The sequence below is a fragment of the Salvia splendens genome, chromosome 21, assembly GCF_004379255.2.
Source record: "Salvia splendens isolate huo1 chromosome 21, SspV2, whole genome shotgun sequence".
Lineage (NCBI taxonomy): Eukaryota > Viridiplantae > Streptophyta > Magnoliopsida > Lamiales > Lamiaceae > Salvia > Salvia splendens.
In genome coordinates, this window is record NC_056052.1 from 9,582,797 (window position 1) to 9,600,016 (window position 17,220).

A 17,220-nucleotide genomic window follows, 5' to 3' on the forward strand; every position below is an offset into this window, starting at 1 on the left:
ACCATTTTCCTTTCTATTATATCTTAGTTAACTCATTTAAAACAATTTTTCTTAAATTTCGTGCTAAAAATAAACGTCTCCCCTACTTAGGGATATAAGAAGTATTTAATATTCAAAATCAATATTTATGTTTTATTTTATTTTCTATTTGTGGTTTATATATATTTATTTCGCCTTAATTAAATTGAGTTGTATTTATTCCAACCTAATCGAGTATTTTTTTTCAGAATAAAATATCTCATTATTACTTTATTCTTCTTCTACATTACTCTTGACTTATTTGTATGTATTATTTTATCTACATTTATGTACTCCTAACTTTTTAATTTTTGTACTCAAAAGGAATGTTATTTTTAGTTGACTATAGATGTGTCGTGTCGTACTCGTATTTGGTAGAATTCGACCAATCTTAATTGATCGAATTTACGAATTAAAGTCGAAAGCCTTCCTACAAATGACCAAGTTTAAAAAATGTACTCCCTATTAATAAGATGAGGAAGTATATTACAAATCATGAATCACGCCTGACAAGGAAAAATAACCCAAAAAGAGAATTTTGCACTGAATTTGATTGAAACGACGACGTGTTAGGATCCTTCCCCGAAGAGGCAAACCCTTCAAATATAGGTGTTGTTGACAGAGAATGTAAAGCTTAAAATCTAGGGTTTTCTCAAGAGTCGTCACGCACAGTCCTATACCTAAAATCTGATAAATTTCCCAAATCAGGAATTCAGCCATAGTCGTAGGCCGCCCAAATCTTGATTCGAAAACCCTAATTCCTTCCCACCGCCACCAACCGATCTATATATCTGAATGGAAAACATGTATTGAAATATCAATTTTTTTTATATGTTGGATTGGAAATTGGGGAAATTGACTGAAAAAAATTCGATTTTATTTGATTCATTACACATCTCTCTAATTTCTCTGCTTTAAAGATTAATTTAGGGTGAATAAATGTATGGAAAACTGGTGGTGGTGTATGAAGGGGAGAGATTGCTGGGAGGGGCTGAGTTGCAGCCGCAAGAAGGCTTCGCTGCGTTGTTTAAGGCGGAGGAGATTCGGGAGATTCGCGTCTCCCATTTCTCGCCGCCGAGTGAGCGATGTCCGCCACTTGCTGTGCTACACACTGTAAATTCAGCCGGAATATGCTTCAAATTGGAATCTACGGCCAAGAATGTGGATTCATCACCTCTTGCTGTTATGCACGCCACCTGCCTTAGACAGAACAAGGTATTTTACCCAAAAAGAAAACAATTGAAAACAGACACTCATTTGGTTTAATTCAATTAATCAATAAAATTCCATTTATGAATATTTGACTATTAAGAGATCCCTAATTTTTCTATTTTGTTAGCATAATGGAGTATAAACATATGGAAAGTTATCAATTTTGGAGTGTTAAAAGTACTGACACACGAATGAGAAAGGACCAAGAATGAGAAAGGACCGGTAGTTACATGCATTGATTTGGATCTCTCTAAATTAAATTATATGGATTGTTTTGGATCTAATTAAGGAGAATATGGATTGATTTGGATCTAATTAAGGAGAATATGGATTAATTTGGATATAATCAGGAGGGTATGTGAATAAATCCCAGAATCTCTCATTCCCATCCCAGTTTTAGAAACTGAGAAATTCTGGAAATTTCTGGAACATTTTTCTCCAAATCCTACCTGCTTCCAAACAATGGCTAGTTGAGAACAACCTCCTTTTCTCTTTTTTCATTACTTAATATTGTGTGTGTCATTTTCAATCAGAGAGGTGCCCTACTTTGAATATCATATGCTAACTATACTTGATTATCCTATTTTGATTTTCAGACGGCGGTGGCATCTATTGGGAGAGAGCAGATTCATTTGGTTGCCATGCATTCAAGAAACTACGCACAGACCCCTTGTTTTTGGGGGTTCAATGTGGCATCAAGTCTGTACAATTCTTCCCTTGCTATGCTAAATCTCAGATGCCTTGGCATTGTATTTGATCTTGATGAAACATTGATAGTTGCAAATACATTGCGGTCGTTTGAGGATAGGATAGAGTCACTGCAACGAAAAATAAATGGCGAGACTGATCCACATCGTATTGCTAGCATGATAGCAGAGATTAAACGCTATCAGGATGATAAATATATTTTGAAGCAATATGCAGAAAGTGATCAGGTAGTAGACAATGGGAAGGTAATCAGGTCAGAGTCTGAGGTGGTTCTCGCTTTGTCAGACAACCAACAAACTATTGTTCGTCCACTTATCCGGCTACAAGATAAAAATATTGTTCTTACTCGCATTAATCCACTGGTAAAATACACCTTCATTTTTGTGTGCCTATTTTCCCCCTTAGCGAGGGAGCAAGTGCAGCAGCACAATCTTTCTAGATTTCTTATAAAAGACTCTTTTAACTGCTGCAGATACGTGATACAAGTGTTCTTGTGAGATTAAGACCTGCATGGGAGGATCTTAAAACCTACTTGATTGCTAAAGGCCGAAAGCGCTTTGAGGTTTTTGTTTGCACTATGGCAGAAAAAGACTATGCCTTAGAAATGTGGAGACTACTTGATCCGGGATCAAATTTGATAAACCCAAGGGAGATTTTGGACCGCATTGTGTGTGTCAAGTCAGGTAAAGCCTGACGAACTGTAGCCTTAACTTCAAGTTTCAGTGAGATTCATCTCAGATGATGTGACTCTCCATTGGCCTGTGTACAGGTTGCAAGAAGTCATTGTTCCACGTTTTTCAAGATGGAAACTGCCATCCTAAGATGGCCTTGGTAATCGATGACCGTTTAAAAGTGTGGGATGAGCAAGATCAACAGAGAGTGCATGTTGTTCCTGCATTTACACCCTATTTTTCTCCTCAAGCTGAAGTAATTAATTCCTACTGAAATACTTTGCTTCCTGGTGAAGTGACCTAGTGCTTTTGCTAAATTGCTTTAAAACTAATTACGTGCAGGGTAACAACACTATCCCTGTGCTCTGTGTGGCAAGAAATGTAGCTTGCAATGTCAGAGGTGGTTTTTTTAAGTAAGTATCTCTTATTTGGTTTGTTTTCTTAGACTTGCTTACTATTCCATCTATAGGATTTGACTCAGTATGTTTGTGGCAGAGAGTTTGATGATGGCATAATGCAAAGAATTTCTGAAGTTGCATATGAAGATGATATCAAGAACTTGCCTCCTGTACCTGATGTCGGAAGCTACTTGGTTTCTGAGGTTCTATCACTAGACAAAGACTGTATTTTTCTTGATTTTACATAGCCCCCAATATACTGAGCAGCATATACTTTTTTTTAAATGCGTAGGATGATCTATTGGCTTCTAATGGCAACAAGGATTCAGTTGGTTTTGATGGAATGGCAGATGCTGAGGTGGAAAGGAGATTGAAGGTGAAATGTCTCTTTCTAGGAATCAAACTATTTTTATTGTATTATTAATTTCTAGATCTTGAGCTTCCTATGGTGCATAGCATGGAAAACAATTATTTTTATTATTATTATAACAAATTTTTGTGGGGTGGGAGCGGAGGTTAGAATACATAGGTCTCTAGGCATATTACCTCGCTGCTGGCACTTCTGTTTTTGTTAGCCCACGTTTCTTATGGATATACATATTTTTAATTGACATCGAGTCTATAGTTCCTTAAATCTGAAAGTGTTGAACTTTCAGGAGGCAATGTTAGCTTCTTCTACTGCTCCTAATTCTGTGATGAACTTAGACCCAAGAATAGCCTCAGCTCTCCAGTTTGCCACACCTTCAACGTCTTTTGCAGTTCATCCTCCAACTTTACAAGGGCCAGCAGTGCCTCTGCCAAGTAAGCAATTACCTCAGCTTGCAAAATTGTTAAGAACACCATCAGCTGGATCTGGGCAAGTTGAAACTACACTGCATAGTTCTCCTGCAAGGGAAGAAGGTGAGGTACCAGAATCTGAATTAGATCCTGACACTAGGAGGAGACTGCTTATTTTGCAACACGGTCAAGACATGAGAGAACAGCCTCCAAATGAAAATCAGTTTCCTGCGCGGCCGCCTGGGCCGGCACCCTTACCAAGAGCTCACCCACAAGGTTGGTTTCCCCCTGAAGAGGAGATGACCCTGAGACAATTGAACCAGGTGCCACCACCTCTGGAGTTGAATGCTGAGGCTCTTTCAATTGACAATAATTGGGCTCGTAAGTCATCCTTTCTCCATGAAGTGCAAACTTCCTTCCCACCTGCCAGGGTTCATGAGAACCAGAGGCTGCCGGAGGAGGTAATTGGTTTTCCTTTCATCCTTCTTTATACCTTTATAGACAGTATGGAAATCTGAATAATTTTCACCGGTGATGAGTAAACGAATATGATATAGCATGTTACACACATTCAGGAACTCCCACAACAAGACCATTTAAGACTGAATGGACCACTGCCTGATTTTCGTTCTATTTCTGGTAAGTCAGTGCCCTGAAAAAATTGTCCAAGAAACCAGGCATTTGGTAGAAAGCTTTCTATAGATATATACTCTTTAGGATAGTGTGGATAAATGTTTTCCTAGTTACACATGCTTCTAGTTCAAACCAGTTGCTTGTTCTAACTGTATTCAACAGCATTAGTAGTAATAACACATATTCTGATTTTCAAGATGAGGATAGTCTTGTTGCTCAAATGTCTTCAGCATACAAGGATCTTGATCTTGAAGCCGGACAAATTGATCCATCTAGTGCAACTTCTGCTGCAGTTTTACTGGACATTGCTTTCAAGTCTGGAACAAAGGTGAAACACCTCTTGATCTTTTGTTTTGCATTTTTGTGATCCAAACTCTCATATCGGGTAGATGGTTGTCACAATTACTTTAGGTGGAGTTCAAGCATACTTTAGCACCAGGCACAGAACTGCAGTTCTTTATGGAGGTGAAATTCAGACTGATAGTTGGCTTTGTTTGTTGCATCTTGCTTCTAAAGATATCAACTGGAAATTGAAGAGGATGAGTATTCATACTAGTGCTTCCTTCCTCAGCCTCTCTCTGTATATGTTTATATGCCTATATACCTAATTACCTGTTGATCTGTCTGTCTCTTTCTTTCAAAATTTACTCTCTCTTGTTTTGTGGGTGAAGTCCAATGAGATTGTATTATATGTGGTCTTCTGCAGGTTTTCTTTGCAGGTCAAAAAATTGGCGAAGGAATTGGTAGAACAAGGAGGGAAGCACAATGTCATGCTGCAGAAGGATCTCTTTTCTATTTGGCTGGTAACGTACCAATTTTTGGCTCCCTGATGGTTAAATTCATTTGGTCAAACTTAATTGCTTGCAGAGCATGAAAAATGATGAAGGTGTAGAACACTGATCATTAGTGTTCGAGCTGATGAATACATTTTTTTATTTTTGCGTGTCTTCAATAATTTAGACATTCAGAGACCGTATACCTGGTCTTTAAGTTTGAAAAAGAGATCCTTTATCGTTCTACCTTTTGTTCTCTTTTCTCTTTTTAGTTTGGGGATGGGAATGGGTATCGAAGTATCGAACCCCTGTACATGGTTGAGCAATGCCATCAGGCTACATGCCTGTGGTAGATGTATTTGTAATTCTTTTGCACCCAGTGTTTTTTTTCCAATTTCTGCTCAAAATTGGGGCTAAGTGTTCCCTTTCAGATTATCTGATGATAAGCCTTGATGGGGGAAGTTTGACTGTATTCTTGAATTTCAGAGTTACTTTTGTTGGATTTCATTTTGCAATCATAATCTCAAAGTGGAGGCATAGTTAGATTGTTGTAGATCTTACTAGAGTTCTGCCAACCTTTTTTCAGATAAATACTTGTCCCAGCTTAATCATGATTCCAGCAACATGTCTGTAAGCGGAATTAGTCTGGGTAAACTGCAAGACAGTTATATCAATGATGGTGTGAGTTCACGTGAGGCTACACCCTCAAGAACATCAGTGTCCCCAAGGATTCTAGACCCGAGAATTGAGACCTCCAAGAAGTCAACAAACTCAATATCTGCTCTTAAAGAATTAGTAAGCATAAAAATGTAGCATGTCTTAAAAAAATGTAATATGTTTTATCGTTTCCATCTTTCCGTGAGGGTTATCATGAAACTCACGTACTACAACTTTTTGTCTCAATACTTCAGTGCATGATGGAAGGCCTTAGTGTAGCATATCAAACTCAACCTCAGTTTTCAGCTCATTGGGGCCAGCAAAATGAAGTGTATGCTGAGGTTGGTATTTTCCATCCTGTTTGGTCAATATATGCATAAGAAATGTCTTCCTACTATTCTTGAAACATAAACTTCCTCTTTTGTTTTGATGTTTCTTTTTCACGAGTCAATAGACTCAATACCTATAGATATGCAGTCCTCTTAACTTTTCCAATATCAAGTACTATGTCTCAATGCACTCATGTGGGTTATATGTGCTGTTAATTTGTTCAGATTAGACTGCCTGCAAGTTTATATGCTTATATTTCCTGGAGTTGCTGATTTACATGGTTTGAATTTCATTAGTTGTTTAAATTCTGAATACAGTCTGGTGTGGTCAGCTCAGCTTCCTGACTTCTTCGACTCCTGAAGATGTTAGGGTGCCTTGGTTCTGATTCAAAGTTTCTACCTCTCTGGTCTTAATTGCTCTTTGATCTGCTAGTATCGATATCTTAAGCGTGCTGATTGAACAAAGCTTCTTGTGGTTTCAGTATTCAGAAATTTTATCGTTGAACTGAATTATTTTAATTATGGCTTATTTGGAAGGTGTTGTTCGATCTAGGTTATTTTTTCTTTTGTTATTTTGTTTAAATTGTTGTTTTAGATAGGATGTAAGAAGAATTCTTCCCTTTACCCAAAAATAGGAGGTGGTCAAAGTCAGCGGATAGGTGATTCTAGTTATTCTCCCTTTTGTCAATTTAGGTTGAAATTGATGGGCAAGTATTGGGCAAGGGAACTGGCTTAACATGGGATGAAGCTAAATCTAAGGTATTCTATTTGCCTCAAAACTCATTGTATTTTCATACTCGTATTTATTCATCTGGGAACCGTTTCTTCTTTGATTTATATCTGAAAAACATTTTATTTTAGGCTGCTGAGAAAGCTCTTGGTGCTGTGAAATCCATGTTCAGTCAGTATCCTCACAAGCGCCAGGCTTCTCCGAGGTGAACTGATTTCTTCTTGAGGATGTTTGATTATTCCATTGCCTATTCGGGTTATATTTGAGAATAATCTGAAGTTTTAGATAATACTACCTCCATCCTTGAAAAATAGAAACTTTTGAAACAACACGAGTTTGAATGGACAATTGGTAAAATAAGAGAGATAGAGAGAGAAAAATGGGTCAAGTAAGAGAGATGAAGAAAAAAAATAGTGGAAGTAGTGTTTAGTGGATTGTGGGGTGTCCATTGCCTAAAATCGAAAGTTAAGAAAGTTTCTATTTTTAAGGGACAGACCAAAATGAAAATAGTTTCTATTTTTATGGGACGGAGATAGTAGTATTATTTAGGTAAATTTTGGATTCTGCAATGGTCGGTGTGACATGTACCATATGATAACTTTGCTGTTTTGCATCGTTGATGTGTGTTTGTTAAATCTGTGGTGCAGATCTCTGCAAGAGATGCCATGTAAGAGGCTGAAACCAGAATCCTCAAGAGCTCTGCACCGGATGCCATCATCTGCCCGTCCCCCAAAGAATGCTCCTCATATTCCGTGAAACCTCTAGTTCGCTTTCTCAGTAAAGCCAGTGCCAAAATTTTCAGTGTGACAGGGGAAGGTTGGCTAAGATTGAACTGCCACCATCAGGTTTGCTTGCGGCCCAGAAGCTGGCCCTTTCAGAATTTAAAGATTGTATCTCGTCTATTTTGTCCATCACATGCAATTTTCCGCTAGAGATGGCTAAATGCGATGATGCGAGTGTACGGTGGAGACGCAGGCACGCGGAAATGGGCTAGCATTGATGGTACATGGTGCTGATATATGATGTGCAGCTATACAGGGGGGGTTTGCTAGCTTTAACTATCTTGCCAATTCTACATTTTTGTGGTGGAATTATATAGAAATGTATAATATGAGTGAAGAAGGTGGGTAACTACAGCTTGTTCTAAAGGAAAGAGTATCAATCTCTTAAATCAGGGATTGAATTAACATTGTAAATAAAATAGAGTGATTTACTTTCCTTAGAGCATCTCCAATAACCGGCGTCACCACCGCGACGCCGATTTTTCGCCCACGCCGGTTTGACGCCGAACCATTGGAACCGGCGTGGCGAAATCGGCGTCAAAATCGGCGTCGCCATGCCGATTCCCGCGCTGACGCCGGTTCCGACGCCGATCCTCACGGGCGCCATTGTGCGTCCCGGATCGACGCCAAACCGGCGTCGGATTAAATTTTTTTTTTTGTTTTTCGAAAACACTATATATACGCGCGTTGAACCTCATTTTCATTCGTACCACTTGTTTTAACGAGTACTCTCTCTCTACCTTACTTTCTGTACAAGATCAATAACGAGCAATGGAGAACAACTACGAAGGTACTTCAGTTAATCCCGGGGGATGGTCTCAGACTCCCCCGCCTCCCGGTGTAGGGTCTCAGACGCCCCCGACTCCCGGGGCAGGGTCCCATACTTCCCCGGCTCCTGGGGGAGGTGGTTGGCCTCTGATGAGCGGGTACTACAACATGTACCCATGGCAGCATATGATTCCGGGGTGGGCACCCGGCATGCAGCCCCCTATGCAGATGATGCCGGGGTGGGCACCCGGCATGAAGCCACCGGCGCAACAGATGATTCCCCCGGCGCAGGGGACGCACGGGGGGGACAACGCCTATCGGCCGACTTTTGATTTTTCCACCGGTTCTTCGCACACATCGACCCCAACGGATGCACAGTATACGGAGACCTTCTACTTAGCGGACTTGGGTTTTGATATTAACGAGGTTTCGGAAACTCTCATTCAAAGCCAGGGAGTAGGGCGGGGTAAGAAGAAGGGCAAGGCGAAGAAGGTCGGCGAGTCGTCGCAGCCCCAAGCCGAAATCCGGGGCCGGAGGAAGTGGACAGACGCGGAGAACGTTGCGGTTGCCAAGACGTGGGTGAGTGTCTGCGACGATCCTCTGGTTTCGAACAACCAGAGGATCGTCAACTTGTGGGCCAAGATAGCCGCAGCCTACAGGGCATTTTGCCCTGAAGGGAGACCGTGCACCGGGGAGGAGGTCCGGAAGTGCTGGGACCGAATCAGGGCTGGCGTCTCTCGATTTTCGGGTTTGTACGCCAACGCCCTCCGCATGCAGACCATTGGCCAAACAGAGAAAGACTGCAGGAGGATTGCGGAGAGAGCCTACCCCGATCCGGATAAGAAGTACTATGAGTTCACCTACTGGAACTGCTACGTTGTGCTCAACGAGTCGGAGAAATTCCGGGCAGGCGTCGACGCTGGCTGGCCGAAGAGGCAGAGACTGAACTATACCGGAGATTATAGCGGCAGCAGCGGTGGTTCGTCAGACCTCCCTGAGACGGCCCAGGAGGTCCCGACTCCTCGGACGTTCGGTCGCCGACCTCGCCCGGTTGGGCAAAGGCGGGCGCAGCAGGTTGCGAGGGGGGGCACCCCGAGTTCCCAGGACGTCCATTCGGCATCCCCCCTCGGCAGGTCTACCGAGGAGCTCAAATTCTTCGCGCGCCAACAAACGCGCGCTCAAATGATGAAGACCTTAGCCGACTTCCAAGCGGCGGTGGACCCCGAGGTGAAGGATTTTCTTCGTGTATTGCTCCAGAGCCAGCGTGAAGAATTGGAGGCGATGAGGAGGGACACCGGCGGGAATAGCCGCGGCGTAGGTGGCGACGGAGGCGGCGGCGACGACGGTGAAGAAGCGCTGGGCGATGACGGAGACGAGGACGGCGGCGATGAGTGATTTTGTTTTACTTTTTTAAATTAATGTACTTTTTAATTTTTGTACTTTTTTATATTATTGTACTTTTTTTTAAAATTAATGTACTTTTTAAATTTTAATATTATTATTCGAATTTTCCGTATTTGTCTCGTAAATTAAATTCCGTATGTTGATACAAGTGTAAATTAAATTATATAATTGTTATTAGTGATGTGGATAGGTAGTGTGAAGGCTATGTGATGGCTATTTGATGTCCAGTTGATGTGGCAAGCTGATGTGGCAGGAGAATTGTAGTGCTGATGATGTGGCAGTGTGAAGGCTATTTGACGGCTATTTGACGTCCGTGCTTATTGGAGATGCTGTTACAAACTATTTACCATGTACATCATATTTCATCCCTATTTAAAGGGATCATCATTGAATAGAATTATTGTCAGACTCGATCAATACAATAGCGTGATCTTTAATCCTTTTTCTCTGAACATGTCATTTAAAATGTTATTTAAAAGTTTGGCTTTGGCATCGATTTATTTAAAAGTTTGTACATGTCAGCAATTCTCTCACAAGTCGGACTCCACACTCAGGTCCTCATAAATGTCGACATAGCACCTTGCAAGCATCTTTGGCACTCAATGGAGTACTTCGTTTCCACCATAGGAATTTTCCCTTTGTCTGCCTTTGTCTTTGCCCTCGCTTAAGAACCAAATCCAACCTCCGGAGTGGACGGTCAAACGCTCCAATTGGTTCCGTATTCGAGATCTCGTAGTCATATACGTTGGTTCCGGATTGTGAGTACCTGGCGTATCCATCGCCGGGACCATGAGTTGCATAGGTGGGAACTACCTCGGAACATGCATTGCCGAATCATGACTCCTGAGACCCTACTACATAAACGATCTATTCCAAGTATCTAAATCATTCGGATCCTACCCTAAGAGCATCCACAACTGTGCTCTTGCCAGCGAGCACTGTTGTGGGCCCGGACCCACTTTTTCTGCCTGCTCTCTGGCAAGAGCACAACACCCACAGCTGTGCTCTTCCGCAAGGACGAGCACAATTCAATTAAACAAAAATATTTCCATAATATTAAAATTCATTAAAAAACCTAAATAATATTACAAATGACAAATAAAATAAAAACGACATAATTAAAATCCTAAAAATTAAAAATTACATAATTAAAATACTAAAAATTAAAAATTACATAATTAGACTCCTAAAAATTAAAAATTACATAATTAAAATCCTAAAATTTGAGATTGAGAGAGTTGTTTGGTATATTGTCATTTTTTTGTGTTTGAAATGAGACTATTTATAGATGAAAGTATGAATTTTGGGGTAAAAATAATGAAAAAAATAAATTAAAAGTGTGAAAAAAATGGATATATTTTATTAGGAAGTGGGAGAATATTTTTTTTATTAATTTTGAATTTTTCAGATTTTTTCGATTTTTTAAAAAATAATAATAAAATAATAAATCAACGGGCCAATCAAAACATGCCACGTCGACGCCTCGTGCTCTTGCCGTTGGCAAAGAGCATGAAGGAAGGGGAGGAAAAAGAAGACATGAAGACATGAAGGCAAAGAATTGAGTCGAGATTTTGCGTCGACTTTTGTAGAAGGAAGGGGAGGAAAAAGAAGGGAAGAGAGATGGAGGAGAGAAGGTGAGAGAGAGAATGAGAGATTATTTAATAGAGGAGAGAAGTGTGTGAGAGAGGGAAATATAAAAAATCACAAATCAATTAATGTGCTGATAGACTGAAAAAGTCAAAATTTGGAAATGACGGAATTGTCCAAACCCTTAAAAGGGTATTTTCGACCCGAAACAGTGAAAAAGACCATTTTTGAGATAAACGCTTAGTCTAGGGTTGTGTGGAGATATTTTGAAAGTACAGAGACTAAGAGCGAATAAACGCATAGTCCAGAGAATGTTTTTGTAATTCACTCTTTAATTTTTAATAAATTAAATTCTTAAATTCCGTGTAAAAAAATATCTCAATTACCTTTTGACGGAGGGAATATTCATAATTTTGATCATAAAGCAAAGGTTAAGATTGATTTGAACTCCAATAAAATGAAATTTGATCCGACCATAAAAACATAGACACGTCATTTCACTCTCACACATTTGAAAAGTGTGCTGTATATACACGGCATTTCATTTTGACACCTAAAAAAGAGCGAAGAAAATCGTAGAGAGAAAATTCAGCTCCTGTTGAGAGAGAGAGACAGAGATGGCATCCTTCGACGACGCTGCAGCTCCTCCATTTGACTACGATGGACACACCAGCTACGCCGATTCCTACTCCGCCTTCTCCTCTGCCGAAGCTCCGCCATACTCCGGCTCCGCCTTCACGCAGGAATCCGAGCAAGTTCCAGTAGATCAGCCAAACTCCTCCGATCCATTTGGATTCCAATCAAATGCTGACTCCTTCGACCACGACGCTTCGGTTCCGATCTCCAACGGCAACGGCAGCTCGCCTTACGATCTCGGCCAGGACTCCGAGGGCCTATTCACGTCGGACGGACCGATCCTTCCGCCTCCTAATGAGATGCAGGAAGAAGGATTCGCTCTTCGCGAGTGGCGGAGGTGAGCTTCCCTGCACTTGTTGTATTTACTAATTGAGCTTTTTTTGATTTCTGCTCCTACGCATCGTCGGATCTGCTTGGTTAGGGCTTCGTTGAAGTTAATTTAGGCGCGTGGATTTTTGTTTTGACTAATTTGGTGGGGATCTCTTGCTGGATTGTAGCTCGAGCGGTTACTAATTAGGAAAAACGTAATCTATAATAGAACTTGGATATTGTGTACAAATCATCCCTATATTTCAGCACATATGTATTTTAGTTCTGTAAGACTTAATATATCTCTCCCCAATCTGGTCGCTGTTAGATCTATTGCTTGGGGTTCAAATAGGAAGGATCAAGATGTATTTAGGCAGCTTTGTGTAACATCTCGATCTAGATGCGATCAACTAGACAATTAGTTTTCAGAGAAATCAGAAGATCACATTAATCCAATATTACCTACTTTTCAACTTGATTTCAATGACTAAAGTAAACAGAGTAGTTGATTGATGCAAGCTTAGTAAAGCTAGACATCTATGGTAATCAACGAAGTAAAAATATATGAGGATTATATTCATTTTTTACTTGAGGTTATTATATATTAGATCGTAGTGCTATTAAATGAAGTTTTTGGGGCTACCCTGGTTTCTTAGTGCTGATTGGAGGCGTGGCTAATAACTTTGATTGAACAGTGTTTTCTGATCAGAATCCACTGAGTGTCAACACAATACTAGATATTGCTAAATTACACTCGAGTAAACTTAATTTCTCATCAAGTTGCATCTTTTCTTCTATCGATCATGTTAAGTTGTTTTTCCAGTAATAGATATTTATTTAGTTTGACAGGAATGATAGTCTTTCATAACATGTTTCTAATTGCTTATATCAGTGTTGTTAAAAACGCGCTCGGGACGCGCCCGGGGCGCGGGTCGCCAGGGTCGAGTCTGGCTTCGCCCCAACATGGGTGAGCCGAGCGAGATACGTGGGGCGCAGTGGGGGCGCGCATGGGGCGGTGGGGGCGTCTAGGTCGACGAAGGGGACGTGAATCCGTTTTTGTGTAAAGAGGGAGGAAGCTGAAACTTTTTTTTATTTTATTAGTATTTTAATATGGAGTCCTTTTGATAAAACCTAGGCACCCCACCGACTCTTTTTGCCTCTAATCATTTCAACTTTTTACTTTTCCTCTTTTTTTATACTTAATTTATTATTATTGCCAACTTTTCATGTTTTCCCAAAATAACTTAATTATAAAATTCATTAATTAAATATCAAAACAAGTAAATAGACTATAATTCATTCGATAATTATTTTCTACCCAATGTCAGATTGAATTTCAAATATTTTTTCTTCTTGTTATGTAAGCAATGTTGTCAAAGCAGTATAGCGGTTCATGGCGGTTCGCCCGAAAAATGCCACAGGGATATAGCGTATCGGTATGGTGGGATATAGCGGTCATTAATTATATATATAAAATAATATTTATATATTCATATATAATTCAAAAAATTAGAAAATAATAAAAATATAACATTAAAAACTCAAAAAACATGTAATAAAGCATAAAATAGAAAACAATTATATAAAAGTCTAGCAATTAAAGTCTTTAGTTCAAGTGTTCAACAAAACATAAAACCATGAAAAGCTCAATAGACATCAATCATCAAGCTCAACATAGTCTTCTAGCTCATCATCATCACTATCATCGGCATCCATTTCATCTTCATCCTCCATTGCTTCATCCTCTTGATCTCCACTTACACTATCCTCAAATTCTTCCTCTTCCGATTCTTCATCTACAAGCGCAAGCCTTTTCCTTTTCCCTTTCCCTTTTCTAGGTATGATAGGTTCTTTTTTCTTAGAAACTCTAAGACAACTTGAACTAGATGTAGAAGATTCTTTCCTCTTCTTTGACCTAGTATATGTCCTAGGCTCTCCATCACCCGAAGCCTTATACACCATGTTCCAATCAAGTGTATCATCGTCATTATGAACCAAATGATTACCACCATCAATATCATCATCATCATCATCATCCAACTCCCCAACTAGCCACTCATTGCACTCATCAATATCATCGAGAATAATAGGATCAAATTCATCGGTTGCACTAAGCTTGTTCCTATCATGCAATTTTTGGTTATATTTCACATAAACCAAATCTTGCATCCTCTTACGCTCGAGGGGTGCAGATTGTGAATAGGAGGGGCTGTAGGGTGCAGATTGTGAATAGGAGGGGCTGTATGGCTGGGCGGTGGCCGAGTCACTGAGTGGGGCTGGCGGGTGCTGGCTAGGCTGCAACAGGCGGCGGCGGCGGGGGCGGCGCGACAGTGGCGGCGGCGCGACGGTGGGTGGCAGATTGTGGAAGGACTGAAGGAGTAGAGATGAAAAGCGGCAGATCGGGGTTGTGGAATTAGGGTTTAGAATTATTGGGGTTAGAGTTATTAGGGTGGGCTGATTGGGCCTATGCAAAATTAAATTAAAAAATAAAAAGCCCAATAAAAGTCAAAATTAGCACCAAAAAGTCAAAATTGGGCTAAAATACCGCTATTGCGGGATATGATAGCGCTATGGCGCCACGACCGCCACGGGTATGACGGCCGCCACAGAAAAATGCTACGTATCGGTGTGGCGATAGCGTTTTCATTAAAAACTGATATGCTATAGCGCAATATCCCCGCTATAGCCGCTATTTGACAACATTGTATGTAAGTATAAGTATTTATATATTAGTGACTTATATTTAATCATTATTATTACTAATATATAAATAATGACTAATTTTGCGCCCCGATTCGTGGGTCCCTCGCCCCAGCGCCCCATGACCCGGGGTTCAGCGTCATCGCCCCGGACCGATCCGCGACCCTAACAACACTGGCTTATATACCCATAGTCTAATTTGATGATCTTATAAGCTCCTATAATTGCGTGGTTTGACTTACTGAAAATAGAGAGCAGAAAGGGGTTAGATGGGTTCATCGTCCACTAAAATATATTATTTCGGGTATAACATCGTCTTATCATGTGGAAATATGATAATCGCAAATGGTGCTTGATGTAAGCAAGTATGTTAATTAAATTAGGAAAGATTAAATGCTTTGACATAAACAGATTTCCTGTTTCTAAATTAATTGGATCTTAGTTATAAGGTTTTCTTAGGTCCACTCTTAAGTCTTAATGATGAAAATGCTTGCCAAACAAGAATGTCTAGTCTACATCTACGAAAACCATAGGGCTATTTCTGAAACTTTCAGAAAATAAGGATACCTTTTGTGGGTGTAGATGTGTAGTTGACAACATGAAAAGTAAAATAAAATGGAACCGAGCTGTGAGCACCTTAACACACTGTATCACATTTTTGTTTTGAAATTGCCAATTTATAAATGACTTATGGATATGGGATCTGCCGATAAGAAAATTTTCTGGTCTATGTTATGATATATGCTTGCAGGCTAAACACGATTCGTCTGGAAGAGAAGGAAAAGAAGGAAAAGGAGATGCGGAACCAAATTATTATAGAAGGTGAAGAGTTTATAAAAGCATTCTATGAGAAGACAAAGCTTAATGTGGAGACTAACAAGAACACCAACAGAGAGAAAGAGAAGGTTTGGGTTTTCATAGATTTAAGTTTTGAAGATAATCACTTTATTTATAAAACACAATAGCCGTCTTTACCCTGATGTATAAATTTGAAAACAGTTATCGCTAGCCAGTCAAGAGAAATTCCACAAAGAAGCCGACAAACACTATTGGAAATCCATAGCAGAGCTCGTCCCCAACGAAGTGGCCCAAATTGAGAAGAGAGGAAAGAAGAAGGATCAAGACAAGAAACCATCCATCACGGTCGTCCAAGGCCCCAAGCCAGGCAAACCAACTGACCTTTCAAGGATGCGAGGGATATTGATCAAGCTGAAACACAATCCCCCCCCACACATGCTTCCACCCCCGCCTCTACCTGCTCCAGCCAAGGATGCGAAAGACAGCAAGGATGGGAAAAGCAAGAAAGATGTTAAAGAAACGAGCGAAAAAACTTCAGCTAAAGTATCCGTGGAAGAGTCCGCTCCTGATGGTGCTGCCGCTGCTCAGGCATCGGAAGAGCCTGCTGCTCCGGCCGATGACTAGCCAAGTAGCTGATGCTGCTGAGTTTTTGAGTGGATGCTGTTCGGTGCCGTGACTCCAGAAATTTCTATTTTATATTATATTTGCATTTTATTAATATTTTATGGTTTTCGTTTTTTTCGAATCGACGAAGCAAGAAAGTATGACTGGACCAAGCACTAGTGTGTTGTTGAGCATAAATCGTAGTCAGATAATTCTTGTTTGTGTAGTGTAATTGCATAAGCATATAATCTTTTACTACTTGTTTGCCTTGTTTTCTTTCTTGATTGGGGTAGCTGTTGCCTGTTGATGTCGTACTATGCAGTTGATATATTCTTGCAACTTTGCCCCTCCGGGAACCAACAGTGCTGCCTCTGCGGGCTATGCATTCGATATATGTTTACCAGAGAAGACAGTTTTGTAAATAAGTCCTTATCTGAACCAAGTTATTTGTGAGATTTTTGGAGCTTGGTTCAAAGAGCACCCAAACAAACTGGTGCGAAATTCCGACTGTTTAGTGATGGGCTGAGCTAGATATAAAGCAGGCTCGAACTTGAGAGTCTCGTGAACTTGTTCATGCTCGAGCCTAAATGAGCATGTGTACAGGAACATGTTTGTGAGACGCATTTGCTGGGATATATTGAAGATTTTGATTCTCAAGAATCTTGCAGTATAATTTACAGGTAAATCTATAAAAAAAAATCTGAGCTAGAGAGCAAATCGACACTTT

The 17,220-nt window shown here is 40.3% G+C and overlaps 2 protein-coding genes across 3 annotated transcripts; both read left to right on the forward strand.

Annotated features, from left to right (window-relative positions):
• The first annotated feature begins 666 nt into the window (after positions 1–666).
• Positions 667–8,102, forward strand: LOC121784664 (RNA polymerase II C-terminal domain phosphatase-like 1). Of its 2 annotated transcripts, none has more exons than XM_042182859.1 (17): positions 667–1,233; positions 1,827–2,300; positions 2,411–2,621; positions 2,708–2,865; positions 2,952–3,022; positions 3,105–3,210; positions 3,300–3,383; positions 3,664–4,245; positions 4,360–4,423; positions 4,615–4,745; positions 4,829–4,882; positions 5,124–5,220; positions 5,777–5,985; positions 6,102–6,188; positions 6,870–6,935; positions 7,038–7,111; positions 7,554–8,102. In XM_042182859.1, exons 1-17 carry the CDS (start codon positions 958–960, stop codon positions 7,660–7,662), a joined length of 2,853 nt encoding a protein of 950 aa, XP_042038793.1. In that variant the 5' UTR covers positions 667–957; the 3' UTR covers positions 7,663–8,102. The 2 variants fall into 2 exon arrangements, with proteins under 2 accessions (XP_042038793.1, XP_042038794.1); XM_042182860.1 differs by having other exon boundaries at positions 4,648–4,745.
• A 3,887-nt stretch (positions 8,103–11,989) lies between these two features.
• On the forward strand, positions 11,990–16,751 carry LOC121785202 (clathrin light chain 1-like). Its single transcript, XM_042183585.1, has 3 exons — positions 11,990–12,420; positions 15,844–15,997; positions 16,092–16,751. Exons 1-3 carry the CDS (start codon positions 12,065–12,067, stop codon positions 16,512–16,514), a joined length of 933 nt encoding a protein of 310 aa, XP_042039519.1. The 5' UTR covers positions 11,990–12,064; the 3' UTR covers positions 16,515–16,751.
• Positions 16,752–17,220: the final 469 nt, after the last annotated feature.

Coding starts and splice junctions, on each gene's coding strand:
- LOC121784664 (XM_042182859.1), top strand. CDS start 958: ATGTATGGAAAACTGGTGGTGGTGTATGAAGGGGAGAGATTGCTGGGA. Junction 4,746..4,828: donor CTTTCAAGTCTGGAACAAAG/GTGAAACACCTC, acceptor CAATTACTTTAG/GTGGAGTTCAAGCATACTTT. Junction 6,936..7,037: donor GGGATGAAGCTAAATCTAAG/GTATTCTATTTG, acceptor ATTTTATTTTAG/GCTGCTGAGAAAGCTCTTGG.
- LOC121785202 (XM_042183585.1), top strand. CDS start 12,065: ATGGCATCCTTCGACGACGCTGCAGCTCCTCCATTTGACTACGATGGA. Junction 12,421..15,843: donor GCTCTTCGCGAGTGGCGGAG/GTGAGCTTCCCT, acceptor ATATGCTTGCAG/GCTAAACACGATTCGTCTGG. Junction 15,998..16,091: donor CCAACAGAGAGAAAGAGAAG/GTTTGGGTTTTC, acceptor ATTTGAAAACAG/TTATCGCTAGCCAGTCAAGA.